This window comes from Uloborus diversus, chromosome 10, assembly GCF_026930045.1.
Source record: "Uloborus diversus isolate 005 chromosome 10, Udiv.v.3.1, whole genome shotgun sequence".
Taxonomy (NCBI): Eukaryota; Metazoa; Arthropoda; class Arachnida; order Araneae; family Uloboridae; genus Uloborus; species Uloborus diversus.
Genome location: NC_072740.1, coordinates 129402450 through 129428143, shown reverse-complemented (window position 1 = coordinate 129428143; position 25694 = coordinate 129402450). Strand labels below are relative to the sequence as shown.

Sequence of the window (25694 nt, the reverse complement as noted above, 5' to 3'; positions counted from 1 at the left end):
GGGTGTGCAGGTAGGAGAATACTACGTGGAATTTTTAAAACAACAAGATATTGTGTCTGAGCAAGAACTCCTAATGCTGTACAACATACAAAAAAGATTTAAGCTTAAACTATCAAAAAATATGAAACAAGCTACAATTTCTGAAATGTTTTCAAAATGTAAATAGCTAATGATTTGTAAACTTGTATATATTAAAAAATGTAAATAACTGTAACTATTATATTTTTATTCCTTGTTGTTTTTATTTTTCGAATTTAAAAGTACAACTCCCACCTACTTCCTTAGTGACCTGAAATCCGCAAAATCCAAAATCCGCACAACCACTTCTTCCAATTTGTGCGGATTTTTGATGCTCCACTGTATATCATTGAAAAGCCTATAACCCCTAGAACAAGAATCTAGTGTTGCTTTTTTCTAATATTAGGTTTATTTAGTGGGAGAAGAGATGCTAAAATGTCTGTTTTTTAGCAAGTGAAATGATCATTTTTGTACCTTATTACTAAGGCAAATTATGCTTTTAAATTTAAGTGGAGTAAATTTAATATTGATATAAAAACTATAAAAGTAAAATAAAACCATGTTTGGGCTTGTTTTGAACATAAATAGTCTAATTAGGGGCATAATTGCAACATCCTGTATTGTATGTAACGTCCGTTACAAAAAGGTAAATAAATTCTCCCCACATGTGAAACATTTTTAAAAAAATTTTGCTCTTAATTATTGTCTTTATTTTTAGAGTAAAGAAACTATAATTCCCAAAATTTATGTGATCATAATAAAAACCATGCAGAAACGGACATGTAACGGACATTACATAAGTTTGTAATGGATGTTTCAACTTGAATGTTACATCCGTTACACATTTTTAAATGCAATTATAAAAATGTATTCAACACATCAAACAATTCATAACGTCCATGGTTGGCAACATGTAGCCAGGGTTGGACTGGGTCCTGGAAAAGCCACATGCCAATTGGGGGGAGGGTTGGTTATAGACAATCATTTTTGGAGAGCGAATGGTTAATGGGCATTATATGGAGAAGTGAAAAATTAAAATAAAGCAAAATATATATATAGAATTGAGATACATCTATTTTTTTAAATTGTGATTAAAGGAGTTGTAATTAGAAGTTTTACAAGTATAAAGAAAGGGAAAAAAAGAATTTTTACCACTGTTTTGGTTCTACTCAAATTATTCACCGATTGATTCGTTTGTGGACTCAAGAACTATTTCTAACAGTCATTTAGATCCTCAATGGTACATTTCTCCCTTGTATATAAGTATAAAAAGTCCTTGTATATAAATATGCAATATCAAGATGGCATCTCTTTTTACCAGTTTTCATATCAAACTTGATGAAATAAGCAGAGAGAAAGATCATTATAAAAATTAAAATTGTAAATACAGTTTGAGGATAAATGATAACGTACTCTAAATTTGATTAAGCAGTTTAATTTTCTTTCATAAATAAGGTGTTAAGGGGCTCTAAGCCTTAGCTAAATTTTGTAAAATTTTAATTCTGAAAACTGCTTGCAATGATCTTTGATGATATTAGGCGGGGGCAGAGAATTTAAGAGGCTCTTATCCGATTTTTTTTTAAACTGAAGTCTTTTAAATCATGATTGTTGGCCATCTTTGGTAGTGTCAAGGAGACGGATTCGTGATCTCTTCCTCAAGCACGTCTTGATATTGAAGCAACAAAAAGAAGATTTTAGACAATTTTAAATATGACGCCATAGAAAGGGAGGTGTGAGAGCGCTCCCAAATCACATTTTCAGAATTGAAGCTCTAAAAACGCAATTGTAGGGACTACCTTTGAGGTAGGAAAAGGAAAACGTTCAAAATTCTCTCTCCAAGGAAATGTTTTTACATTGACCCAATTTTAGACTTTTTTTTTTGTGATGTTGGTTGTCAATGCTTAAAAACTCTGGTGACAATGCTTGAAGAGTAGTGAAACTTAGTACTATCCATGAATCTAGTCACATTGACTCAAGTTTGAAGGTTTGGAGATTGTTTTTTCCCTTCAAAGAAACTCAAAAACTACCGACCAACAGGGACAGATTTAGAGTGGTCATGTCACCCTCCCTACAAACCTTTTTTTAGCTTGGGAGTGTGAAATGTAGCATTATTTAAGTATATTATTTAAATCCATTTGCATCAACACTAAACAGTTTATTCCCTATTTACTGACTTTCAAGGGACCATGAAAGATTGTCCTTAAGTAAAATGCATCCTTAAATAGAGTAGTTAAAAATTGTCTTGATGAAGAACTTTCTCCAGAACATATTTGCAACTGTCCAGCAATACTGGAACTTCTACAGAACATCGGAGCTTACCCATTTGATGGAGACCTCTACACTGAAAAATATTGTACCTCTGGCTAGAGCAGTCCCCAAAGCCCACAGATCCATTCATGGGTGCCCATATGGGGGGGGGGGGAGCAAGTGGGGGCTCAAGCCCCACTTAGAAATGAAAACTTCCTTGCTTTAAAAAAAATTTTCTTTGCAAAAATGTAAAAACATTTCTTTTCCAGCCAATAATGAATATTTTATTAAAAATTTCAAATTTTAGTCTGTACTGAAATCGATTTCCATGAGGGAAAATATCCTGCTAAACCATGTGGAAAATATCTGAGCCCCCCCCCCCCCTTAAAATGTTGCATATTTGTGCCTATGGATCAATTTGACTTCTTGTTAGACGCAACAATTCTACCACCAAATACAGTGGTTCCAAATTTATAGTGAAGTTTTAAGGAACGTGAAAAGTCATCTTTAAATAGAGAAAGTTGTTAAATAGAACATTGTGAAACATACAGAGAAAACAACTGTATTTTTTGGCTGTTGCAATATATTAGATTTGGAAAAAATCTGATTCAAAGCCTGATCTTGAAAAGTGTGCTCCCACACTTTCCTTGTGCATAGTGTCTATTAGATAACAATCAATGTTTTTTAATAACTTGAAAAAATAACTCTCGGGTTATTTTTTATTGAAGTAAATTATTCAAAGTTGGGTACGTTTTCTGATGATTAAAACTTCCCACTTTCCTGTTTGATTATCAAAAAAAAAAAAAAAGACCATGAATACCTTGCATCCCTTTAGTCTAATTCTGCAATTCCCCAGTTCCTACTTTGTAATCCCTGATACATTAGATAATGTCAAAATTTAGCTGTGGTTATGCTCATTAGATCTCATGAACTCAAGCAATCTCTTCTCTTATTTATTATTTCTTTATGCAGTTTAAAAAAAAAATTACACCATCATATACATACAATAGAAGAATTAAGTGATTAGTTAATTTGTTAGTTTTCTTTTCGGCCAATCCTGATTCACTTGTCTCCTCCCCCAAAAGACGCACCAATGTCTGAATTAACTCTTATCTCCTAGATTCTTGAAGCATACTTTTATATTGTTTCTGGAACAAAATCTTTTCATGTATATTCTGATGCTAATTTAATATGTTCTTTTTTTTTCTTAACAGAAAAGCAAGTTTAAATCTCATTAGGAAAATGATTCATTACATCAATTCAAATTTGCTGGTCGAATTTTCTAACTCTGATGTCGGAGCTAAGAATTTTGCTACGCTTTTGACAGAAGTCATATCAAGCGTTCTGGATAGTGAGGTAAGCTTTTTTTTTTTGAGAAAACAAAAGTTTGGTGTTAAGTAGTTTAGAAAGCTTGAAACTCTGCAGTTGTAAGCTAAATACACTCAGGAATATTGAAAATAGCACCTCAAGAAAGGAGAAAGGTACAATTGCGAAACTTTGCATATAAGAAGGGTGACAACTGATATGCAAATGATCCAAGTTTGGTGTCAATGCGCATGACGGTTTACCCACAGTATCGGTGCAATCGGGAAAAAAGGTGCTATATAAACCAGAGCATAATTTGAGATTTATAAATGTTATGATTACATCCGGATTGTTGGAGAACCTTAATGAGTGAAGGATGCCTGGTAGGCGAGTTAGAAAACGTTTCTCACAGTTAAGCGAGTTTGAGAGAGGTTTGATCATCGGCATGAAAATTGCAGGCTTGTCGACCAGCCGTGTTGCTGCCCAGGTGGATGGTTCGGAGTGTTCCGTTAGAAACTGTTGGAGGCAGGGGACATGAAATGGTACTTACGTGCAAAAAAACTGGGTCTGGAGCAACCAGGACGACGACGAGGAGAGAGAATCAAAGGATCATCCGGCAAGCGCTCGTGGATTCCACTGTGACTCAGTCCACCATTCAAGCAGACGTAGGTGTAGCAGTTGTTCCTCGAACCATTTCTAGACATCTAGCGGAAGTGAATCTCAGTCCAAGTGTCCTTTTTGCGTACTCCCTTTAACTCAAAAACATAGGCAACTCCGTCTAAAATTGTGCGAAGCCAGAGCAATATGGGATGTCATTGACTGGCAAAAGGTGGTGTTCAGTGATGAATCCTGGCTCGTTTTGGGGTCATATGATAACCGTGCATGGGTGTGGAGGCGCCTTGGAGAAAAGTACACTCCACTCATTCTATCGCCCGACACAGTGCCTGCACCACGGGTATAATGTTCTTAGGGGCCATAACCTATGATAGCCGGTCCACTCTAGTTGTGATATGTGGAACCTTAATGGGTCCGCGTTATGTTAATGAAATTCTGCAACCACATATAGGACCATTTCTAAATGGTCTCCCAGGGGCAATTTTCCAGCAAGATAATGCTCGGCCGCATACAGCTAGAGTTGCTCAAGACTTCTTAGGTCCTTTTGAGACCGTCCCCTATTTGAGACTCTTCCATGGCCAGCCCGCTCCCATGACTTGTCCCCTATAAAGCATGTACGGGATCAGCTGAAACGGCAGATGCTGCGGTGCTTACTCTGTGCAAAATTTTAGAAGTGGTTGTTCAAAATGTGGGGGTCCATCTGCCTCAGGACAACATCAGACGTTTAATTAGCTCAACGCCGGACCGTATTGCGGCTTGTATTGCATCAAAAGAGGGTCCAACGTGCTTTTGAAGTAGCACTGTATTAATCTCATTTCTTAGCCTGTATTTGTTTTATTGTCTAGATTTTGGGAATCAAGTGTATCTCTCACCTATATTATTCCGTATATTAAATGTCACTTCAATCCAATGTTTCCTTCTTGGGGCGCTATTTTCAATGCTCCTGAGTTTGCCCCTGAAGATTTTAAAATGTGAATAACTTGAAAGAGGAAATCATTTTTAATAATTGTAAGGATATGAATATTTCAATTTTCAGGGGGTTTCTGCATTCCAAGTCAGGGTTTGTACGTTCCTTGCCAACTCCTGCTTTTTAAGAAAAGAAAATAAGGGCTCTTAAAATTCCTGATTTTTGCTATTATCTCCTTACAAACTCCTTACTTTTTATCCTACATGGCCTTAAGAGTGTCCCATTTTATGAAAAAATCTCCCTTTACCCAATAGATGGCGCAAAATGTTGCACCCTGGTTGTGACGAAAGCATCATGCTCGTTGTACGTTTTAGCCGCAAACTAGTTTTACAACTGACAGGATTTACGCGACATCCAGAAAAGGGGACAAACCGGAATTTGTGTGGAGGAGATATTGTTCTTCAGAGGAGTCAGTGAGGAATGTCTTTCATTGTTCGAAACACACCCCTCAAGTGGCTTCAGGCATTGACAGCGGGAAGGAATCGGAAAAGCAAACAAAACCGCTGCAGAGAAATGAGATGAGAGCATTTTTACTTCGATTTGAAGTTTAGATCAGAAATGATTTCGTTATACCAAGGGTTCATCTTTTTAACCGCGGAAACTTCGGTAAATTTATCGCAACATATTTTAGAAATGTCTTCTTTTTGGCTATTAAATCTACTAATAAAAGTTGTCAATCTAATGTAGTTTTTTTTTTTTTTTTAATATTAATCTTTAGAAGCTTTGTTTCCTTCATGCTGCATTTATAGAAATTGCTAAATAGTAATAGAAAAGACTGGAAAGTTTGTTAAATCAGACTTGGACAGTTTAAAAGAAAATTGTCTTTGAAAGGTCACATTTTTTTAATCTTTACGAGGAATTTTACCTTTTGTTCATGACAAAGGTCCACAAAAATTACCATGGAATTACAGAGAAAACTTGGTGGTACGAATCTTTTAAAATTTTGAAGAAGAAAACATAGTTTTTTACGGCATTTAACAGGGCCCAGTCGCGCAAAGAGGGGGAGGAACAGCTCCCCCCCCCGAGATCGATCTTAGTTTTCGCCTAACTTGGAAATAGTCGGGGGGCTACGGGGGAAGAAACTGCAAATTGTGATAAAATTATGAAACTCGGCATGCTTGTAGATATTGTATAAACAAAAATTTTACAAAGGGGAGGCATTCCCAAATCCCCCCCCCTGGCGGCCATTTTTGGTCCAGAACCAAAAACGGCGATTCTTTTTAAATTTTCGTTATTATAATTTTTTTAATCATTGGTTGTGTCATTCCATGGATGTTTATTACATCTTTTATTATTTAAAACTCCAAAAAAATCTAATTTCAGAAATAACTTCACAAAAAATGGTTTTTTAAAAATAAAATCAATATTTTTAAATTATGAGTTCTCTGAAGTGAATTTTTCCCCCATAACAGAATTACAGGTTTCTGAATTTGAAGATACATTACATTTGTGTTATATCAAAGTAGGATTCCAGTTATCCAAACTCTAATTGCCCGAACTGTCCAATTATCCGGTCATGATGCCCCTCGTTTTAAATGACTGAGCACCCATAATTGAAACTATTTGAGAAGGGTATAATAGAATAAGGACTTGAAGAAAAAAGAGAGAAGAAAAATTAATTTTCAGACAACATAATTCTAATAGAAAGAAATTTAAAGTTAATTTTAAATTTCTGTTCATTATTATTATCACTATTGTTGCTGTTTTTAATTCTCCGTCACCCAATTGATCATCAGTAAGCTTTTTCTCATTTTATAATTAAAAAAAAAACTAACTATATTAACTTATCCAATTATTTAAGACATTTTTAAACACCCTTTAAACTGTTCCAGACCATTTCTTAACAATATATTACCGTTTCTTGCATAAACAGCTGAATTTTTACCGTATTTTTAAAAAAACAGCAGTATTCAAACGATGCACAATATCAATTATCAATGGGAGAGAGAGACATGAAAAAAAAACAAAAAAAAAAAAAAAAACAGTACGTTACATACAGTATGCAGTAATAATAAAGCACTACACTGTAATAGTACTATACAGTATTGCTGTGCTATCTTCGATCAGTGGCGGATTTACATTCTTTTCAAGGGGGTGGCGGTTGAAAAACGTGAAAGCCATATTCCTCCCCTCAACCCACAATGTAGGGGGGAGGGAATCAATTGCCCCCTTTTAGCCTGTATTCTAAATTTTAATCACCCCCTATCGCCCCTCACAAACTTATCGCCCCCTCAAGAGTTAAATCTCCCTTTTGGGGGCTATCACCCCCAGGGTTAGAAACCACTGTTCTAAATCATAGCAAAATGTATCATCATACTAGTATAGTGTAGTCCATGGAAGAAAAAGGTTGGAAGATACATATAGAAATATAAAAATTATTAATGTTCAAAAAAAGAGGGGAGGGGCGAGCTTTGGTTTCAAATTAAAAAGTGGGTAATGCTGTCCATCTTCGACTATACTGTCTCAACTTAATTTAAAGCAAATTTGTGGAATGTACTTGATTGAAATTAATAGCGAAAGCTAGTAATTCCTTTAATTCTATATTATTGGTTTTCGAAAATGACAGTTACGGAGGGGGCAGTAGTCTCCACCACCCCCCTGGTAAATCCGCCACTGCCTTCGAACCATTTTTTAGAGTTTCAAGCGTTCAAGAATTCGTTATCTTGTCACAAATTTTCACTTTTTCCTTCTATCTTCACAAACATAGCATGAAACAGCGTGCTTTGGTGCAGAATATTTCATCACCTTTCATATTTAGAATTTAAAATATTAAAAGAAAATTGTGGAGTTGTTATTTATACACACTAACAAAGCGATGTTTTGACTAGCGCTGGGTGGGAACTAGAGCAGTTAGTGATACTAAAAGGATGAAAGTATATTCACAAAACTAATATTTAGTAGTAAATAGCGAAGCCGTCATTTTGCGCCACGATTCCTTTCCAAAAGTTTTCGTGTTGTGGGTGAGAAATTAGCGTTAGCTCTAACATTCGTTACTCGAGAAAAACTCGCGTTATAGGCATTTGGCGTAAGTTGAATCGCTTTGGAGCGGAAGCCGACTGTATATGAGAGATATAAATGTTCAATTTTGATTGGGGAAAATGTAAATTTATCATACATTTCACGACAGTATATTTTTGAGTATTATAGTTTAAAGTTGGTTGTATTCAAAACGTTGATCAGAATAAAACATGCGTCTTGTTTTGCCACAATGACTTGAGCAGAAAACGAACAACCAAGTTAGAAAAGTTACTTATTGGATTTAGTTCAAGCACTTCTCTGCTTCCCAAACGTGATGAAATTTTAACTAAATACTGTTTTTTTTTCCTTTTGTTTTAGCAAGATTAGTGAACTCCCCCCCCCCCTTTGATGATGAGTAGTCATTTGATTGTCATCATTTTTATTTGGAGGAGAATGGAATATATACTATGACTACGAGCATTCTTCGGAAGGGCTAGAGAGGTGAAAACCAGGAAAATATGTAGCAAAAAGGGAGATCCAATGGGGTATTCCCCCAAAAATATTTTAAAAATCAATAAAACGATCTATCCTTCCTGGATTTCGTTTCAAAGTTTATTTTAGGTCCGTCATTTGGGAAATCAGGGTGAGGAGGGGCCATTGGAACCCCCTGGATTTTAGAAATATTTTTAAAAAAAATAGTCTTTTTGTTCGTATTTTTTGTTTGTTCCTTTAAATATTAGGCAAATGTTTGGATAGGTAGCCTCTCCCCCGGAATTTTTCCGGAATTGAAGTCTCCAAAACGTATTTTAATCAAGTTTTACTGATTGGGGGGGGGGGGGGGAGAAATGATTGGGGGTAATATGAAGGAAACTTTGGAAATTTAAGTTTCAGAAATAGAATAGTAGATTATCTTTGATGGCAAGGCGAAACGATAGGAGACCCTCACCCGGAATTTTTTTTTAAATTTAAATCCTGAAAAGGAATGTTTGTACGGTCTTTAATTATGCAAAAGGAATAAAAGGCACTCCTGTGAAATTTTTCCGAAATTGAAAGCTTAAAAATTCGATATTGAAGTTCCAAAAACGAACTTTCAGACAATTTTAGATAATGTTATAGGGAGATGTCTAGATGTCTCTGTAAGTATATCGTACGTAACCTTCATAATGGTCAAATCAAAACCTTTGTTACAAGTTAGTTCAACTTACTGGCTGATGGTCAGTAACTCGCGGATCACACTATAATACTTCCTGTGCAATTTAAATAAACGCTTATCAATATAATGTTTACTTAATCTGTTACTTTTCCAAGTCTAAAACTTTAAAGTATAAAATTGAGATGAAGATTTACTTAATCCATTTGCACAAATTTGACATTTTTATGCTTGTATTTGCAATTTATTCCCAGAATTTTAAGCTTTGTCTTAAAATTTTGATACATTCAAATATAAAAACCATTAAACGTTACATAATATACGAAGTACCTACTTTCTAAAAAAGTTTCGTGTCTACAAGGTAATGATTTGAGCCTATTACGCGTACGCACACAATATGTAAAAATCTTTACTTTTCAAGTTCAATTTTTTTTTTTTGAAAGTTCATATATTATCATACATAATACTTTGCTCTTTGTTATAAAGGGCAAATATATGCACAAAGATGTCACACCTGCGCAAATGGATTGAGCAAGGTTTTTTTATTAAATAAGAACTATTTTCAGATCATCTTTGTCCTTCGTTAACATTAGAAAATATTAATTACTTCTTGAAAAATAGTTAAAATCGTTGTTGAAATAAAATATCACGAACTTTTAATGATCTCTGTTGCGTCAATTTAGAAATATATCCATTGCGGATTAGGAAAGATTCTGTGGCGAGCACTCGTAGGCCAACCCTCCACTTCTTGTTCACCCACCTGTTTCTAACAACACGGAAAATACACACAGGGACGTCCTCCCTCCCCCTTTTCTCTCTGCCGCCTCGAGCACAAGTTACAAGCACTGACATCCGATACCACTGGCCATCACTTCAGGCACACGCATGGAAAGCCTCACTTTTTCGCAAAAATCTAGTTCATCTGCAAAACTCACTGATGGCGATATTTGTCCGGCGGGATCCCCACGCGATCACGAACAATTGGTTTTAGAGAAAAAAAATCTAGACTGATTTATGAAGAATATGAAGGAATGAAACTTGTTACAGAAAGTTTATGGTCCATATGGAATCATTTATTAGCATAAAAATGAGAAAAAAGCCGAACTATTAATAAAATAGACCTTAATTTCACGTATCCTTACTTATTCGAGTTTTTGACGCCATCTATTGGCACTTTAGGCAACTATAAGATTAGTGGACAGAATCGAGTAAGTTTCAGAACACGTGAGCATTGAAATTTTTTTAAATGATATTTACAAAATATTTCAATTGCAATGCGTCTACATTGTTTCTATAGTTCAGAGAAAAAAATCTCGAATCTCTGTGTTTAGATGATTTTTCATGAATGTGTTTAAGAGAAATATTTCATATTTGACAAAAAGTACTTTTTAATATCATTTTGTGATAAATGTAGGTAACTCAGCAGCAATTTACTTCATGCACGTTGTTTTTTACACATTCATCTGATATAGTAAAAAGTTTCATTGCAATCCGGCGATTAGATTTTTTTTGTCGCTGTTCCCAAAGAGTCAAGTTTAGCATGTTTTTCTACCGGAACAGCCTTAAGATTTTCTTCTATCAATCTGATACGAATAAAAACGTTATACCGAATTTTACCAGAATTCCGGTATTTTCTTCCCCACATCCGAAATTTTTTTCCTTACTCTAAATTTCTGATGATTATATATATAATTATTAATAATATACATCTTGTAGACTTGTTGAAGCACCATTCTATTTTTTTTTTGCTTTAATAAATTCTTTTTACACTGCTTGACAATTGCTAAGGAACAATTACGTTTTTTGGAATAGTTAAGAATCGATAATGATTAAAGAAACAGAACGAAATATATATTTAGTAGGGAGGATGTGCCTTTATTATAAGTACAAAATAATACAGATATTACTGCATCAATGAAGTAAAAACTTAAAAATAAAAAAATAATCCTACTTAAAGGATTTTCATACAACAACAAAAAAAAAATGATCTAGGTCAGAATGATGGAGACATGAGTACCTTAATGTGATGTATGAATACCAGGGACACTAAGCACAATTTACATCTGTTTTCCATACTCCCTACTAATCATTTGAGTGCTTGGGAATGTTTTTCTACTCCTCTCTCAATGCGGATTTGAGTTCTTGTGCTGTTCTGGAAGGGACTGTTCTTCGCGCAACACGTCTTCCAAGAGCCTCCTAGGCAAGTTCAATTGGATTTAAGTCGGGGAAAGTAAGCAGGCTACTGCATATAGAGAATATTTTCACTTTGCAGTGTGTCTGACACTTCAATGCTCCAATGTGGCTGCGTATCGTCGTCTATAAAAAGAAAGTCTGGACGTACAGCCCCCTAAAAAGACGAACATGGTCCATCATAACATGTCTGCAATACATTTGCAACGTATCGCTTTCTTATTCAAAAATGTGAAGCGGTGTTCTGCCATTGTGCATGATGCCTGCCCACACCATGACGCCTGGGCCATACCGATCACGTTTGCAAACAAATTTTTGTGCATAACGTGTTTCACGCTCTCTCCACAGTAGTTGGTGACCAGAATCACTTGTCACACTGAAACGAGATTCGTCAAAGAACATCACTCTAGACCAATTTTGACGATCCCACCAACATGTTCCTTACACCAGCGTAATCTCTCTCGATGATGGCATGGTTGAACTTAGATGCAATTTACGGGCTTCCGTGCATACAAACCGACATTATTTACTCGCTGCGAGATGGTTCTTGCAGAAACATGCGTACCGGTAGAGGTTGTTAGATTTGCAGCTATCTGTCCAGGAGTGAAATTTCTGTTCTCTTTTGCCATGAGGGGTACATAGCGATCTTTTGAAGGTGTGTTGCTTCTACCACAACCCCAGGCATGCTTTTGCAAAACATTTCCACTTTCAGCGGCCAACTTTCATCGGGAGATGGCACTTTTTTATACACCCGTTGCAGCAGCCACAGTGGTGACACTTTAACCTGCTTCTAGTCCTGCTTCTAGTCCAGCTTCTTGTCGTCCAATGGCTCGTCCACAATCGCAGATACTCAAATGATATTTTTATTTTTGATACTTATTATGCATTTTTTGAGGGCAAATAAATAAAGTTTCTTTTTATTTTTATAAAAATCATGAAGTGAAAATTTTTAAATGAAATTCTGTGTCCTTTGAGGGTCAAAAAGTTAAAATCTAAGTCGCTGGTTTAATTTGATTTTGCTTCAATTATGTCAACTGTTATTAATAATGCATTTGTTGTAGAGCTCTAAAATGCAATTCTAAAATAATTTACATAGATAAATTCTTTGTGCCATTCGTTTTACTTTTAACGCCTTCACTTGGAAACTCGCAATCTCTTTGCATCCACCGTGGGAATAAGATTTCGTGCATTTATGACGCTTACTATGCCTAGTGAAAAGGCAGAGAAATTAAGTTATATTTATATTTTCATTAAAATCATTAAATTAAAGAGTTTTTAACAAAATTCATGCCTTTTAAAAGTGTTGAATATCAGAAAGTTAAGTATGGAATCGCTGGTTGAAATAAATTTTTGTTTCAACTATTTTAAGTGTTCTAATTCATATGTGATATGTGTAGTTGGCAGGGTTGGGATTTTTTAAAAATTTAAATTAGATTTTTTTAAACTTTTAAAATTTTTAGACATTAATTACTTAACATTTATAAATTAACATTTTATGTGATAGATGAAAGAGCAACTTAATAGCTAAACAGTGGTACCATTATTTCCTAGAATTATAATTTTCATAGTTTTTAGAAGAGAAATTCTTAAAATTTGGCAGTTTTCTACGTTTATCACCTTAGTCACACAAAAGTTAAAGTTTTGAAATTAGCTACAAAATTTCGATCCACTTTGAAGATTAAATTGTAGAGTTTTACAAAAGGATCCTTAATATTTAAATTGAAATTTCTGTATATCAATCTTGTATGAGTAACCTTATTTTTTAAAAATATATCAAAATCAAACACAAACTTCACTGAAAATTGTTTGTTGTGTTTGAAGTTTGTCCTTTTGTATCCTGTAAATATTTCAATTATGTTTAAAGTTGGAAGTTTTTTTGGCCTTTACTACTTTCAGTTGGCTTATTATAATTTTTATTTTAACAATTATTTATTTTTTAAAATCCTTTTGGTTAGGGAATTTTTAGTACATGTTTTGTTTTTGAGAAAATACTAATTTTCAATCATTTAACTTATTTTGTATTCAGTGTCAAAAGAAAATATATTTCAATGGTACCCCCCCTCCCCCCTTATATTTGAATTTTATTCCAAGTTTGCTGCAGTCTAAGAAGCAGTAAATGCATATTTTACTATAAATTTAGTATGGTTGCACATTCAATGTATTGTATGAAAGCAAAATAAATAATAAAAGAGTTTTAAATAATTTTTCTGAAATACGTTTTAAAACATGCATCTTTAAACAAGAAACTAGTTCTTAAAAAGTAAAATGAAATTCTTCAAAACTCCTTACTTTTAACTAAGTTGAGTGTGAACCCTGCAAGTTTTCTAAAGAAAGAAAATTGAAAAGTATTAGGATAATAATGCAGATTTGTTAATTTTCAAGCATACCACCATCCCGAATATTCATAAAAAGGCTAATTGTCACTCTGCAATCTCTTAAATATTTTCCCTCTCTTTTTAATTGTTCTGTGGATAATGACTATTTATAACTAGAATCTGCTGCTTTTTGAGTTGGTAAATAGCTTTTTTAGAAACCCCTAAAATGAATAATACCTGGTATGAAATAAACCAGACAAAAAACATAATTGAAATAAGTATATGGCATTGCAAAACCCAGTATTATCCATTCTTTCTATTCCTCTCATAGCATAACAGTTACAGAATAGAAAATCTTCATCATGGTTCAAAAAAAAAAAAAAAAAAGCACATTATGATGTAAGCTCCAAAATGTTTGAATTTTTTTTCATTATAAAATTAAACATTGAGGGGAGGGAGAGGGTGTTGTGAATCAAGTTAGAGTGAGAGTAATTTAAAAGAAAGATAAAAGTACTTGTTACATGTTTATATATAAAAAAACATAGGAATTATTTTTTAATGTTTTTCAACTTGATTCAATTTATGTGTGTGTTTGTGTATGCTTAGTAAATTGACACTGCTTTTTGAACTATTTTTAAGTATTAAGGGAAGTTAATGCTATTTTTATTGTCTATTAAATGATTGTTTTTGAATTAAATTAAAAATATTAATACATTTATTAAATGAATAAGCTTAAGTACAGTGACAGCCGCTTTTTTGAATTATGCTTCTTTCAGACAAATTTTCTTCAATGAGGCAAAAATGTAATTTTTTATTCCAGTAAGAATTCTACAGACAATTTCATATAACTTATTTCTTATTCAAACAAAATAAAGAATTGTTAAAAGTATGCTGTTCACTCAAAATTTTTAATTCTTTGATTATTTTACCCTTTCAGGCTCAGTGGTCACAAAAAAGAGACACCTGTTAAAAAATTTCTAAAAAAATTTATCCTCTCTAAAACCACAAAAACTGCTCTAGAGGTAGTATTTTGTTCTCTTTAACGCTTATGGATGGCAGCAGTACAAAAATGGCTTTTTCTGATGTCTAAATTTCTTGTTAAAATCTCCCCAACCTTTGATCTCCAAAATATAAATTTTTGTAAAATTTTAAATTTTTTATTTTGTTCTGAAACAGTTGACCATTGTTCTTTACTTTCCCTGATTTGTTCAAATACATTGTAAAAGATTTTAATTCATTTTTAAATGGTTCAGTACTATTTTTTCCTTCTCTAGACAGTGTTGACAGTTGCAGACACCACCCACTGCAAAAAAAAATTTTTTCTTTTTTTTTTTTTGTGAAATCTGTGTCTAGATGAATCAATCACACCCACTCCTACATTATGCTTTTTCCCAATATTTCAAAGTTTTTAAAAACTCACGCCAGAAAAGGGTAAAGAACTTTATTGTAAAACAGTGTGAAAAAGCAATACAACATTCAAATTTTAATTTATCTGCTTTAAAAACTTCATCTGCTGTTGATCGCTAAAAATATGTATTAACTAATCTAGATTCTTTTTATTCAATGTCATAAAACTAATTATAGGAATCACAATTTGTACCTCATTGTTCCTATGTTAATGCAATTCATAATAAAGCCTGGAGCGCTGAGGTCGCATCAACACCATGTATCTTTCTATCTTGTTGTTTCCAAAACCCCCCCCCCCTCATTTTACTAAAATAAAAGTTAAAAAAATACAAAAAGACTGCTCTGATGCACCACATATTTCTAGGAAGTGGTTAATCACATACTCTTGATTCATTTAAGCAGCATATTTGATTCAAATATCCGGCAGCTTTTCAATGTTAAAGCTAGATTTCGTTCAATTTTTGTGGATTTGATTCATTACAGCAGCTGATTCAATTAAAAACTGATTCAGATATCCGGCCCTCACTGTATTTTATAAAATACTTAAATCTTGGCAAAACATAGGTAATGGCTAATAAAATAGTTTAATTATGAATGTATAAAATAAAAAATGCTATCGTTCTATAATCATGGCAAATAAAAAAGTTAAATGCTCTTGTGTTGCTTGCAACCACACATAAATTTGACATTCTGCTCTTCTTGTTTTAAAAATTAACATATTTAAATTTAATGAAATATTTTTTATTCATTTATGATTTGTTTTTTTAGGAAGAAGATGATGTATTGCTGCAGACCTTAAATGTTATTCATGATTTAATGTTGAAAGGAAGAGAAATATATTTAGATCACTTTGCTCGTCTTGGTGTTTTTACGAAGGTTCTGGCATTGGCTGGTCCAAGCGACAGTGATGATGAAAATAAGAAAATTAAAGATAGCGGGGTGAATAATTGATTCTTACTCCTACATTTTTTTTTCCAGTTAATATAGAGCATCTCAGAACTTCCAATAGAAGACTTTTATAGTCTTCAGCTTCCAGGGGTTTGGCGAGACGAAATTTGGGACCGTCAATGGGTCCGTTAATCCTTCACAAAAATTCAATCAACAAAACAGATCTTTTTCAAAATTGTGATCAACCAAAGGGGCCCTTCACAAAATTCTAATCAACTAAAACAGATCTTTCACAAATTATTTATTCTAAAAGCAAATCTGAAATCAAAATAATAGCTTTTTTTTGTTATGCTACCCAATATAGCACGTGATTGTTTCCTTAAAAGAACTTGGTTTTCATAACTTGGCTTGTTTCTTTTATCACAGCAGAATCAAAATAACCAGCACCGATGTTATTATGGATTTCTCTGAAAATGCTATTACCTGCAGCTTGATATTGCTACCTCAACACTTTTTCCCCTGCTTTCAATTTTCAGTGATCGGCCACCCCTTTTAAAATCATTAGAGTCTAAGAAAAAGTTTGTTTTTTCATTGAAACATTATATTATGCACTACATTAAACCAAAGTTAAAACCAAATTTACTTTAGAATGAAAAAAATAAGAAGGATACTTAACATTTAAAGATGTGTCTCCTTAACAAAAAAATAAGCAGAATTGCTAACTTGGATGATGGGCACATCATTTAGAATAAAATGACTTGTTACTGCTGGAAAAAAAACCCGCAACTTAAGAACCAGTTTTTATAAGAGTCAGGCAGGTCAGATACATGCCATTTTTGATTTCGCTAAAAATTTTACAGTGGTATCTTTGAATGATTTTCAAAGACACATATTTTTTCTTTTTTTCCAAAAAAAATTGTGACCTACAAAAATTCCAAAAGTTGGTCTCAACGTAGGGTTTTTCTCAAATCAACGTTTTTTAATATTCAGTTAACTCTGTGCATTGAGCATCAGCAAAAGTAATCTGTGTGATTACAACATGATATTTAGTGCCTCAAATGAAATATATCGTAAATTTTATGACTGACCTTCAGTGGACTCTGGCAGGGGTGGCTAAACTGTGCCGAAGAAAGTGAAAATGTGTCATGTTTGTGGGTTCCTGGTTTCATGCACTGAGGTTCAACTATAGTTAAGCGAGCAATTTGTGTAGTGATGTATATGTTATTAAATAGGCTCATTAAATGCATGGTTAATGCTCACTGCTGCAAAAAATAGCAGTTTTGTCATCAAAATATGATAAAAAATGCACTTTTTAGGGACTTGTATCTCAGTGCACTGAGGGCCAGTGTAGAACTTACTGCCTGCATTTCAAAGTAGAGATTGTTTATTTTACAAATGCCAATACGACGACCAGCAACAGGTTCTTTGCCCACCTAGGCTGGTCCTAGTCAGTTTATTAGTCACATTTTCCCCCCGCTTTTGTTCATCAATTAACAGAAATACAATGACAAACCCTGACAAGACTAACTTTCTGTGATGCATTTTGGGGTTTTCAATATCAATGCAAACTCTTTCTGCAAGAAACAAGAAGTTCGTCCTCAGTGACCAAACTCCCTTTATGATGCCTTTCATTTGCAGATGAAAAACTTCAATCGCTTTACATGTTGCAGGCATGGATGTAGGAGCTCTATGGTTGCAGGTGGTGAACTCCTCACACTTTGAGTGAGAAAATTAATGTAGCTTCCGGAAAAAATAAAGTTCCTTCTTTTAGTAAAGCTGAAGACATTTTCTCCCTGTCCAGTTACCTTAAAAACTTCACTCTAAATGGCCAAACATTTTATCCGTGGAGGAAGAGCGCCATGATCTAATAGTCAGAGAGAAAATTGACATTTTAAAACGCTTCGTCAGTTTACCCATGCTGAGTTAAAGAAATGCTTCAGCATGTCTAAAAAAATTCTCAGCCATTACTTTGTAAGCTCTTAAAGAATTGAGACGAGATTGAAAACAAAGCAAAGCTAAATGAAAATTTAAACAACAAGCGAAACTATGCTGGTAATTGAATCTCCTTTTAAACTGTGGTTTACAAATCAGGGAAGAGGATGCGTGAGTAAACGGTCATATTTTATTTCGCCTATAACTATGTGTTTCGAAATTACATATTTTAGTTTTCCCTTTTATGCTTCAGATATTTCCACTCTGCTAATGTAGTAATTTATATTTTGAAACTGCGTTTAGTTGAGTCATTGTAATTCTAATTTGCAGTTGCAAAAATAAATGCTTTTTAATTGAAAAAAACAACGACATTATTTTTTGTCTCTTGGATTCTTTTCGGTTATAGTTATCAGTTTGTTATTGTTATCAAATTGTATTTGTTCCAAAGTGATCACATTAAGCGGCGTTTACTGTATTTATATAGCATATTAAAAAATATAATATAGTGTAAATAATATAATATTCATTCTTTATTTTTCATTCATAAAATGATTAGTAAAGTAACAATACTAATGTAGATTAAAAATGCCTAGTTGAATTTCAAAAGTTGGTCTGGAAAATGTCTTATCGATGTGTACTAATTAATCCATATATTTTTATTTCTGATATATATAAAATTCATAAAAATAGTTGACGAAAGAAAAATGAGTAGCTAATGCTTAAGTAATTCATTTAAAATTAATAGAAATTAAAAGTAAAACATAAATTCTAAATTCTTATAAACATCACATATTACAATATTGTTCTAAAAATAATGTATGGTTTTAAATAACTTTTTCATGTTTAAATTTTACAAAATATTTTATATTTATAAACATGATTCTGTTTTTTACTGGACACATGTACTAGTAGTTATCAAAATAATGGAAACACCTGTGAATAAATGACATTTTTGAATGTGCTTTGTACGCATTAAAAAATAAAGATATCTTCCAGATTTTTTTAGAAATAACTATGTATATATTCTGGTAGTATATGGTAGCTTAATTGAAGTTCTGAAAGTCTTGGATTTTTTTCAAGTGCATGAAATGTGGCACCTCTCCAATATTCAAAGAGGCCAAATTGTTGGAGCGTATCTAGCTGGAGTAAGTGTGACTGAAACATCTCGACTTTTTGGCGTTTCTAGAGGTACAATATCTGAAGTCATGACAGCATACTCACAGCGTGGTAAGACAAGTTCGGGAAAGCAAAATAGAGGATGGAAAAGAAGCTCGGTGAAAGAGACTGATGATATTGAAGCGGATTGTAATTTCTAGAAAGCAAACAACAGCAGCAAAAGTGACCACAAAGCTCAATCATCATCTGAATTCACCAGTATCAGTGATTAGTTAGAAGGCACTATCATTTAAACAGAACATTTACGACAGAGTAGCAATTCCCATTAATTGATGAGTGGGAGATAGTAATTTATTCTGAGGAATAGTCTTTCACTTTTCCGTATTACAGGACGGGTGCACGTTTGGCGGACACCAGCACAAGCGTATGATCTCAATTCTCTCCTTCCAACTGTCAAGCATGGAGGAGAATCTGATGATATGGACAGCCATGTCAAGGTTTTGCTCTGGACCAGTCACAACCCTAAAGAAGAGGTCCACTGGGGAGAGTATAGAGACATTTTAGCTGACCAGATCTGTCCTATGATGCAAATTTTGTTTCCTGTAGGAGATAAGATTTTTTCAAGATAATAATGCACTTATCACAGCGAGGCTTGTCCAATCTGGTTTGATGAACACGAGGATGAAGTTAAACATCTGTCTTAGCCAGCACAGTCATCTGACCTTAATACCGTTATGGTCTATTTTAGAGCACTCGATATCCTCCACTATCATCTCTTCCAGAGCTTTCACAATATCTCCATGAAGAATGGTACGAAATTCCGCTAAACGCTATTCAACACTTGTAGAAAACCGATTCCTTGGTGAATCTAAGCTGTATTAAGTGCCAAAAGTGGTCCTACACCATACTAATAAAGAATTCTTTATAAATCTCAAGTGTTTACATTATTATGACCTGTTACCTATATATATGTGATCACTTTTACAGAGAACATGAATATAAAAGTCAAAATCCAATACAATAGCCAGTATCAAAATCAGTTACATTATATTTTATTTCTAATTCATTAAATTATTACATTACACAAAAATTGTAAATGTCATTTCAATTTAAATAGCATTTAAAATATGTAAAATTTTAGATAAAATGTATAATTATGAATATAAATAATGAAAGAAACATTAACTTTAAAACTGATGCATTATAGTAATAATAATGCAAGAAAATAAACAATAGTGATTTGAGGAAGCAGTTACTATTTAAATATTTAAGTTTGTGCTGGTTAAAAATATCGGATGTATATCAAAATATCAGATATTTTCGAAAATATAATGCTATTTTCAAACCCTGACATAAAGTATGAAAATTTTATGATTTGTCAAGAACCCAAAGGTTAATTTCCCATAGTTAGAGAAATTAATAGCATGCTTTAAAGTGCTGTTTTTTGAATTCCTATTTTGGAGTATGAACCCAATAACAAGATTCTGGTTAGCCATGTTTTTTTTTTTTTTTTTTTTGCTTAGTATTATATGCATACTATAATAAGGTTGTTACTTATTAGATTTGTAAAACTAATTTCGTAAGATATTTATGCAGCTCATTGCTTCTTGGTAGGATGATGATTTTCTAATGGAAGATGCTAAGGAGATTCTTCCTGGAAAACCTTATCATTGGAGGGATTGGAGCATTGTCCGAGGAAGAGATTGCTTGTATTTATGGAGTGATGCAGCAGCATTAGAACTTTCAAATGGTAGCAATGGTTGGTTTCGTTTTATTTTAGATGGAAAATTAGCTACAATGTATTCAAGTGGGAGCCCTGAGAATGGATCTGATAGCTCAGGTATTTTTCTGCAATTAGTGAAATTTTTTTTCATGTTTTACTGCTACTGGTGTGTTAACCTTACTTTTGAATTCAACTTCTTAACCCGTGTGGGACGGCAGCCCGCGGAAGATAGCACACCCTAGGTATAGCAGCTCTTTCACACAGACTATGCTTACTGGCCTAGGCATTCCCCTCCCCCTCAAGCCTAATTGATATGCTGAAGTATCCTTTTAAGAGCATTAAGTCATGATTAACAAGTAACTTTTATTTAGGGTTAACAAATGTAAATTAAAACATTGGTATATTCTAAAATATGTTAAAAGCAATATTACAGGTAAATTACTAACAACATCTTAAGATCAACGCCCGAAATTAATCACCATTACTAAGTCTGCAACTATCAGGCCGCTTGCTGAAAAAAACAATCTCCAACGGCCGCGCTCAGAAGAGCAAACACAATCCAAAAAGAAGCAGCAGTAGAAAAATGAAGAAGTGCCGATCCATCGCCCAGCCTTCAGCTTATATGGAGCCCCGGCACTAGGCCCTACGTCACTTACGAAGTACACATGCCGCTCACACTTCAAACTTCTCAAACATTTCTTTTTTTCCGCGCTTTGGGATATTGTGTCACCTTCTACGTCCTGTCCTGGTGAAAACTCATTAACTATTTCAACACAGATCTCCGATCATCGAAGGATAGGAAATTTACAGTATCCCATTCTAATGTCCGTTTATGGGATGACCTACTTATGATTTTTACCAGTTAAAGTTAAACAAGTGAGTAAGCATTAAAGTAACTTAGATAAAATGATGAGAATATAAAACATAGACGTTTATGGCTATCACTAAACACAATTTCCTGAAGTACTCGTTTTGTAATAATAGATAAAATGTACACTTTACACAGAAATGAAATCATTTTTAATATATGATTAAATATAGAATAATTTCGATCATAACAAAAGATAATTGATACTTATCAATAAAAATAGGATATACATATATTTTTTTACTATAACTAGAAGTACCGAAGTTAAACACTAAATTTTATTACAAAACATTCAAAATATTTACACTTGTTATGAAATCCTTGAAGATATATTGTAATAATTAATATTTCGAAGCTGTGTTTAAAATTTCAAAGCATGTATCAATGCAGAGACAAACATTGCGTATTTTACATTCATTGGTAGTGTCAGGTCTTTTTTTGTGCTTTGAGCAAACTACACATGAGGCAGTGGGAAGCAAAGGGATGTAACAAAATCAAAAATTTGGAGATAACCAGTACAAATGGTAGGTGAACCTCTACTCTGTCTTGGGGCAAGAAATAGTGCTAGTAGCTCTGGTAGTTGTGGCTATACAGCATGATTTTGAAAAAAATTTCAATGTGCCCCTACCTAGGACCTTATCTTGAAACACATTTTACTCTATTCTTGAAAATGTCCACTTACATCTTTGCTGCTCACTGCATCACATGTGTATGAAGAACTGGAAAAATTTGTAGTTGTTTCACTGTGATAGTCCGAAAGATCCATAGATGATCATTCATAACTTTAGAAATTTCCTCCTCAGAAAGATAATACTTTTTTCTAGTAATGGCTACACAAATGAATCTGAAACTAAAACACTTGCTAGTAAATCTCCAATAAAACCCCATACCCCCACTTCAAAATGAGTATGAATTTGCCTTTTCACTTGCTAGCATATGTTTATATATTTTTACATGAAATCCAATAAATTACAGACACTTGACAGACCCCATTCTGACGTCAGAGAGAGAAATACTAATAAACAAGACCCAATATTTTGAATGGATCATGGATAAGTAATGCAATATGATGGTAAATATTACGTTCCAAAACGATGACGCGAATGTGTGTCAATCAACCCGAAGATTAGGATTTGTAATGCAAGGCAGTGTCATTCGTTTTTGAAGAGCAACCATCGTTGATGCATATTTACGTTGTTCACCCCGTACGGGTTAACCACTGGGTTACAACCTACAGATTTGTATGTCTGCAATAACTTTGCAGATCGATTTTACAGAGCTGTTAATCTGTGCAAACAGATTTTAGTCTCAAACAAAAACAATTTTCATTTTGTCAGTAATCAAATCAAGTAGGTGGGTAAGTTTTTTGTCTGCAATGTAAATTCTGAAGTCAATTTTAAGATTTTTACTATGTTATTCAATACAATAGTACTAGAGTATACAATAGTGTGTAACTTTTTGAAATCAAAGATACATAAACAAATCCATTTGAATGAAATGGAAATTCACATTTGGAACATTTCACATTTGTTGTCATCTCTGTATTTATTTCAGTTATGCATAGAATATAAGAGGTAAGGAAATGCTATTTAGGAAATTAGACAAAGGAACTGGAATTTTTTACAGTGATCGAAATTAGCAATGTCCTGTTGATCTGGGAACACAAAAATATCTAACTGTATAAAAGAGTGTGTTATAGGGATCGGTTGGGACTACTTAATTTTTTTTTCTCGTTTTCCCTTGAAAGTTGTTTGGCACAAAGCCTTTTCAAAATGCATGTTTTTGACCAAGTTTTCTTCTGCACATGGTTGAAATCTTGTTTGTGAGCTTGTGTGCTACATTTCCTCTACTAAACATGAATGTAAAAAATATATGAAAAGGTAAAACAAACCATAACACAATCGTAAGTTTAAAAAACATTTAAGGACAGTTTAAAAAAAGAAGACATGGATAATCTGACCGTCGATTAACCAAGAGTTTACTGTACATTTAATTTTTTTATATATTTTTATGGTCAATGTGCATAGTATTTGTTAAAAATCTAATTGGGACGCATGAATAAAAGTATACATAGTTTTGAGTCACATGTCTGAGTCTAGATAGAAAAGTTTTTACAGTGCTTTATGTCGCTGAAGTCAGTATATTTTTCTCACTCAGATAGTGCACAATATCATGCATGCTCTCTAAGGAGTACATAACTTAGTTTTTCTATGAAAGTGCTTTAACACATTTTTCAGGCACGAGTATTTATATCTTTATGCATGCTTGTTGATTGGTTATTCAGTATGAATTTTTCCTATTGTTTCTCATTTTTATGTCAGTTTTTGTCTTGTATGTCTATGTTAAGACAGCATTTGGATAAAATAAAGCAATTTTCTTGGAAAGAATTATTTCCTTTCTAATTTACACTTGTTTTTAGTGCTAAGCATTTTTTTACACAATCCTTCCGTTTAATGCTCTATCAAGAAAAGCTGACTTTGATTGTTAGAATATAAAAAATATTTTAAGCTAACCATTAAAAAAAAACCTTTAATTTTTTAAAATAATTTTTAGAGAACCGAGGGGAATTCCTTGAGAAGTTACAACGAGCAAGAAGCCAGGTCAAAACCGGCTCGCCTAGTCAACCTATTTTGTCTATTCCTGGTGCTACTAGATTAGTTGTTGGAAACTGGTCTTTATTTTGCAAAAGGGATGGTGAAATATGTATACACAATTCTGATGGTCAGCAAGTATGTATTATTTGATGTGTACAATGTAACCAATAATGTTTAAACTGAAAATTGACTTCCTTTTAGTTTCAAGCATCATCATTCTATTTAAAGTGATACAAAAGATGAAGGCTATGTAACTCATGGGTACCACTTTTCCATCTTGAGGATAGAAATTCTGTCTTATGAAAAAAATTGCTGACAAAATTTCCATCTTTCAATTTTTATTATCATCTTTCATTATAAAAAAATTGCTGACAAATATCCATTTTTCACTTTAAAGTTGTTTTAATTATTATTATATTTTCGTTTTTAAGGAAATTTAAAAAAAAAGAACTTTTTACCAAAAAGTGTTTCTGATGAGGAGAAATTTTTAAATATACTATTATATTTAGGGGTTCATTCAAAAGAAAAATCAGTCCTGTTTCTAGACTTTTCACTTAATCATTGCTTTTCTTGAAATTTTTTACTCTACAAATAGACCCTTTGCCAGGGTTGGTAGAAAAAACCATTAAAAAAAAAACTTTTTTTTTTATTTTATTTAAATCGGGTTTATTTGGTTTAAATATTATTTGTTAGAAATACAATTTTATTTTAGGAAAATAGTGAAGATTTTATCAATTTATTGTTAAGGAATGTTTAATATTCATATTTACCTAATTTCTTCGTAATTAATTAAATAATTAAGAGTAAAATGTTGTAATTTCATTTCCTCATGCGTAGAGATTTCTATAGTAGAATATTGTTTGAAAATCTTTATTATAAAAAATGCAATACGTAAATGGGCCTTGGTATAAATAATCAAAGAAATAATTTACTGTGATAGTTCAAACATTATTAATTACAAATAACAAAGAATAAATTCTTGTAAATTAATTTCTTCATAATCACAGTTTTTTACGATAAATGTAAAAAATAAAAGTTAAATTAAATCACGTATTCTAAAACATGGAAAGTATTTTACATTATTAACAAATGAACCACAAGTCTGATGTACATTACAGAACTTTAAAAATCAAAAGATCGATGCATATTTGTTTAAAGATTTTAAAAAAAAATTACAAATCATGTATTTTATGTGCATAATGTATCTATCAGTGACATCAATTATAGAAACAGAACAATTAGGTTGAAATACAGTAGAAAACCATTATAACGCACACCTTGGGACCACAGCTTTTGCGTTATATAGGATTTATATTTTTGCGTTGATAGGATTATATTTTGCGTTGTAAAGATCATTTCACAAATTTTGAAACAAACATTCAGAATATATCTATATATTAG

General features: G+C 32.9%; 1 protein-coding gene across 2 annotated transcripts in view; it reads left to right on the top strand.

The window, feature by feature from the left end:
- LOC129231334 (E3 ubiquitin-protein ligase HECTD1-like) overlaps positions 1-25694 on the top strand; it is a gene marked incomplete at its 3' end in the record, with an annotated part of 223648 nt that overhangs the window by 70776 nt on the left and 127178 nt on the right. For both annotated transcript variants that reach the window (XM_054865623.1, XM_054865622.1), the window contains 4 exon segments: positions 3480-3621; positions 15941-16111; positions 20723-20948; positions 24253-24428. In XM_054865623.1, coding sequence (XP_054721598.1) covers positions 3480-3621; positions 15941-16111; positions 20723-20948; positions 24253-24428 — 715 coding nt within the window.